The 5,000-nt window shown below is 44.0% G+C and overlaps 1 protein-coding gene across 1 annotated transcript in view; it reads right to left on the reverse strand.

The window, feature by feature from the left end:
• Positions 1–5,000, reverse strand: part of gria3b (glutamate receptor, ionotropic, AMPA 3b) — a 199,701-nt gene that overhangs the window by 7,043 nt on the left and 187,658 nt on the right. The window contains exons 13-14 of the mRNA XM_063190195.1: positions 2,234–2,481; positions 837–951 (exon numbers count right to left, since the gene is read on the reverse strand). Coding sequence (XP_063046265.1) covers positions 837–951; positions 2,234–2,481 — 363 coding nt within the window. The remainder of the gene's footprint in view (positions 1–836; positions 952–2,233; positions 2,482–5,000) is intronic.

A 5,000-nucleotide genomic window follows, 5' to 3' on the forward strand; every position in this document is an offset into this window, starting at 1 on the left:
TGATTTCCTCCTCCCTCTCCTCAGTTCCCTTAGCCGCGGCAGATTGGTAGAGCCCAGATACACACACAGCGACACAGTGACTCATCCACTGTGTGAGAGACGGAGGGGGGCCACCTCTCGTCGGCAAGTTTTTTTGTCTTGGCGGCCAACGTTGTCTGGCTCTGTCAGTGTTCAAGCCCTCCCCTGCAGAAGGTAAAGGAAAGAGCCAAGCGTGTGTCTCCCTTTGCCTCGCTGTAGGGGTAGAGACTGCTTATTCACCTGACAGCTCCCTCTTCTCTCCTTTCCAGCTGAATGCTCTCTGTGCTGGCCCCTCGAAATTGAGGTGCTCTCTCTCTCTCTCTCTCTCTCTCTCTCTCTCTCTCTCTCTCTCTCTCTCTCTCTCTCCCTCCCTTCTGCTTCGCTGTCTCTGTCTCTCTGCCGCTCTCTCGTCCTCCCTCCCTCCCTCCCTCGCTCTCTCTTTTCCTCTTTCTCGCTCACACATCTAAAGCCACACTCTTTCTCATTAAAGGCTGACGCAACAACAGTTTTGCTATACAACCTCCTCAGGCAGACAAAATCTCACTGGTCCTTTTCTCTCTCTGTCAGCCGAGTCAGGGTTCTTAGTTGGATCTTATCGTAAATGTGTAGCAATATGTAATAATAATAACAGTAATACTAATGGTAATAATAAAGCACGCTCTCACAATCATGGCTGCCTACTACAATCAGTAGGACAGCAGGCGTGGTAACCTAAATTATTATTTTTTTTTTCTCTCTCTATTTTTTCAGTTTGAACATAACAGTCTTGCCGATTACTCGTCACTATGGTACCCGATTTTGGTGACATTGAGGCTGACCTTGGAGTCACCTCCCCCGCTGCCGCACTCTCCCTTGTCGTACCACCATTTGTTTTTCAATTTGTCCAAGAGGCCTTGCTCATTCAGTTTTAATACTGCCAGGTTAACAGCATTTCTTGAAACGATAAAACATAACTTGTAAGAAAATGCACAGGTCCGTGAGAAATCTAATGCATAGTAGAATGATAGTAGTAGTTATCATCATGTTAGCGATAGCAAAATAGTGATAATACTACTACTGATAGTTGGTTATCGTTATTGCAATCAGCATAATTATCAATGTAAATCAGAATGGGTTATTGAAAGAGCACGAAAGGACAATTTGGTAAAGAATTTGTTAACGAATATTATGAGGATAAGAAAGGCTTATATAGAGCAAAGAAAGTGGATAAATATTAAAGGTGGCATGGAGGGACTACGTTGCTTTTTTAAAACTGAAGTGTGCGGGATGGGGACACTCGTCATTGAGAAGAAAAGTAACAACAACAAACACCATGCAATTAACATTCGTCACAAGTGACAGCGCAGCTTTTACAAGCTAAATTGAAAAACCGTTGAACTGTTAAATTAAAAGTGACAACACACAACAGTCAAGAAGGACAGCACACAAGACAGGAAGGAAGGAAGGATCGAAAAGGAAAGAGAGGAAAGAAGAAAACAGAGGGACAGACACACACACTGACACACACACACACATAGGACGTGAAATGGGTCTTAACTCTGACACTAAATAGTAAGACTGATTTCATATTGAAAAGAAAATAACACACAAAAAGACACATAGAGGAGGGATATGATAGAGATTATACGAATCAGTTGTGATATATCAAAGCACATTTGAAAGCATTTATACCGTTACCTCATTATGGTCATTCACAAAACAAAAGAGAGAAGAGAAAAGAAGGAGAAAAAAATAGCAAGGAAAGGAGGAGAGATACAAACAGAGAAAAAGAAGCAATGAAGCAGAAGAGAAGAGTCAGAGCAGAGAGAGAAAAAGATAGAAAAGTAGCAGAAGAGAATAGACAGAGCAGAGAGAGAAGAAGAGAGAAAAAGGAAGCAGAAGAGAAAGAGTCAGAGCAGATATGAGATGAGAAGAAAAAAAGGAGGAAGAGAGAGAAGAGAGAGAAGAGAGAAAAAAGAAGCAGAAGAGAAAAGTCAGAGCAGATATGAGATATGAGAAGAAAAAAAGAAGGAGGAAGAGAGAGAAGAGAGAGAAGAGAGAAAAAAGACGCAGAAGAGAAAAGTAAGAGCAGATATGAGATGAGAAGAAAAAAAGAAGGAGGAAGAGGAGAGGAGGAGGAGGAGGAGAGGGAGAGAGGAGAGATGACAACACAAGACATCAGGGTAGGTGGAATACTATAACAACATGGAGGATATTGTTATATTATTCCACCTACCTTAATGCTGAGCCTTTGGGGGTCGCCACACCGTAGCCCTTTGAGTCGAGATTGCCGCCCACTTTCATGGTGTCGCAGGGCTTCCGCTGCTCAATGTACTCGTTCATGGTGGACTCGAGAAGAAAGGCGAACTTGCCCTTCGACTTTCGTACCCGTGCCACCCCATCAGGAGTTGTCTTGGCAAAGACAGAGGGCTCAGCAGATTTCATGTATGACCACATTTTCTCATACACTGCTATTTTGGAGCGCTGCATTGGACGGGAAAGGAGGGGGGGAGGGAGGGGGGCAAATAGAGGAAGACTGTTAGCCAACATATTCACAAAGGTGCAAGTTAACAAAGTTGTAACATGTAACATTATGCACTTGCACTGTACCTTACTGTAAGGAATAGGTATGTGCAGCACAAGTACATAATCATCTTTTACTACTTAACAATAACTTTCAATTTTTTACCATAACATACAATTAGGCCTACTTACAATCTTTTACCAATTAACAAGAACTTGTGTTTAACCGGATCACATCGCACTCTCGATTAAAAGGTACCAAACATAAACAAAAACTGTGCAAAATTGAAAGAAAAATGTCTGCACACTTAAATCCCCTTTGTGTTCTTTTTTAATAATAGGCCAAGCTTTCGGTCTACTGACCTTCCTCAGGGCTCAGTACCAATTAACAATAACTTACAAGTGTCACAGAACACTAGATATTACTGTAGGTATGGGTAAAACAAAGCACCACTATGCCGTTTTATAGGCTACTGCATGAAAAAGAAATACTGTACATTGAGATTTAGTCTCTAGAAATTACATTTAAATATCCTCATCCTAAAAATAGCCTTATCCTATCATATCATAAACTGTCTTCAGTAATGTCAATAAACACAGGTTAACAGTGTGAACCAACTGAGAATAAACAGTTGCAAAACCTGAGAGATGTGTATGCAAAATAAATATGTTCATGCTCATTACAGTAAGCAGTGACACATCCACGTCATTATAATATCCATTATCCAGATGTATTTTTCCACCTTTCACAGCATCCAGCATCCTCCATGAGGGGTGTTACCATGCTTGAGAATTACCACTCCCATTCACAGAAGTGATGCTTCATCAGAATGCAGTGGTGGTGAATGGGAGAAATGAAGTGTAAGACAAGGCACACAGGTGGCAAGAACAAAAAAAGAAAGACAGAAAGACAGAAAGAAAGAAAGAAAGAAAGAAAGAAAGAAAGAAAGAAAGAAAGAAAGAAAGAAAGAAAGAAAGAAAGAAAGAAAAATGTGATAAAGAGGTAAGTGCAGCACACAAGATGGCAAAACCCTATTCAGACGGCTGCTCCAGTGTGAATAGCATTAATAACACGGCATTGGCTTATTCATTTATGCGACACAGACAGCCAGCATAAATGAAGCTCTGTGTGTGTGTGTGTGTGTGTGTGTGTGTGTGTGTGTGTGTGTGTGTGTGTGTGTGTGTGTGTGTGTGTGTGTGTGTCTGTGTGCTGTTGTGTGTGTGTGTGTGTGTGCGTGTGCGTGTGCGTGCTGTTGTGCGTGAGAGAGACTCTACTCCTCTGGGCTGGCTGTGACATAGAGTCGGGACTCGAATGGATCCTGCAGTCGCATCCATTCGCTCCGCTCCAACGACACGGCAGAATGACGACGACGAACAAAAAAAAGATGGCCGAATAGGCTTACAGGGCGCGGCTTGGATAGCCTGCCAATAGAGCACCCGGCTTTAGACAAGCCGTTGGCGTGGCGACATAAATTAGAGACAGGTCCTCTGCGCTGGTGACAGGGGGAGCGAGGCTGCCCCCCACCCCCCCTCATTACCCCACACCACCCACGTCTCAACCCATCTCACCTCCCCGCACTGCACCGTCAGCCACCACCGCGCCCAGTCCTAGTACACAGGGGAGGACAAACAGGTCAGTTGTCCTGGGCCCAGGGAAATGGAGGAGCCCCAGAATTGGGAACCCCATTACATTATATGCATTGAGAAGGGGGCCCTGTCAAATGATTTTGTCCCAGGCTGAGTCAAAGCATGACAGCGGGCCCGATCGCACCAAGGACACTTGGGACCGCATCAGAAGTGAAATTCCCCCAAATCAACCATGACGGCTGGCTCGGAAGCCAGGCTGAAGGAGTTGGAGAGTTACGTCCTTACACACCTACAGACACACGCACACGCATACAGAACACACAAACACAGCCAATGCTTGACTCAAGCATGACGCATTGTCAAACATAACTGTCTCAAACAAGCTGGTCCTTTTGTGTTGGGGGGAAAAAAAGCTTGATAGCTTCCTCTTCAAGCAAATCCTTCAACAAAACAAGACGACACAGACTATCAGACAATAAAGAGACAGAATTAAAACCGGGTAATCATGAGCGCTTCACCCACAGAGACAAAAATGGAAAACAGAAACTTTGTATAATTTGCACCTCCTCAACGTGCGTCATCACCGACCGCTGTAGCAGTGCAGAGGTGCACTGCGAAGAGACAGAACAAAATGGACGAGGTTGTCGATGGGCTGCCATTTTTTATTCATAGCCTCTGCACTCCTCCGCGGTGAAGAATATACCATAATTAGTATGAGTCAGCTTGCAGCGCTGCTAGTCTGGACCCTTAGCCTGGCTAATGTCCACATCTCTCCCTCTCTCTCTCTCTCTCTCTCTCTCTCTCTCTCTCTCTCTCTCTCTCTCTCTCTCTCAGTCCAGTAGATTAGAAGACCAATACAGAGTATTCCCCTTCGGTACAATACAAACTCTTTA

This window comes from Engraulis encrasicolus, chromosome 23 (assembly GCF_034702125.1).
Source record: "Engraulis encrasicolus isolate BLACKSEA-1 chromosome 23, IST_EnEncr_1.0, whole genome shotgun sequence".
NCBI lineage: Eukaryota > Metazoa > Chordata > Actinopteri > Clupeiformes > Engraulidae > Engraulis > Engraulis encrasicolus.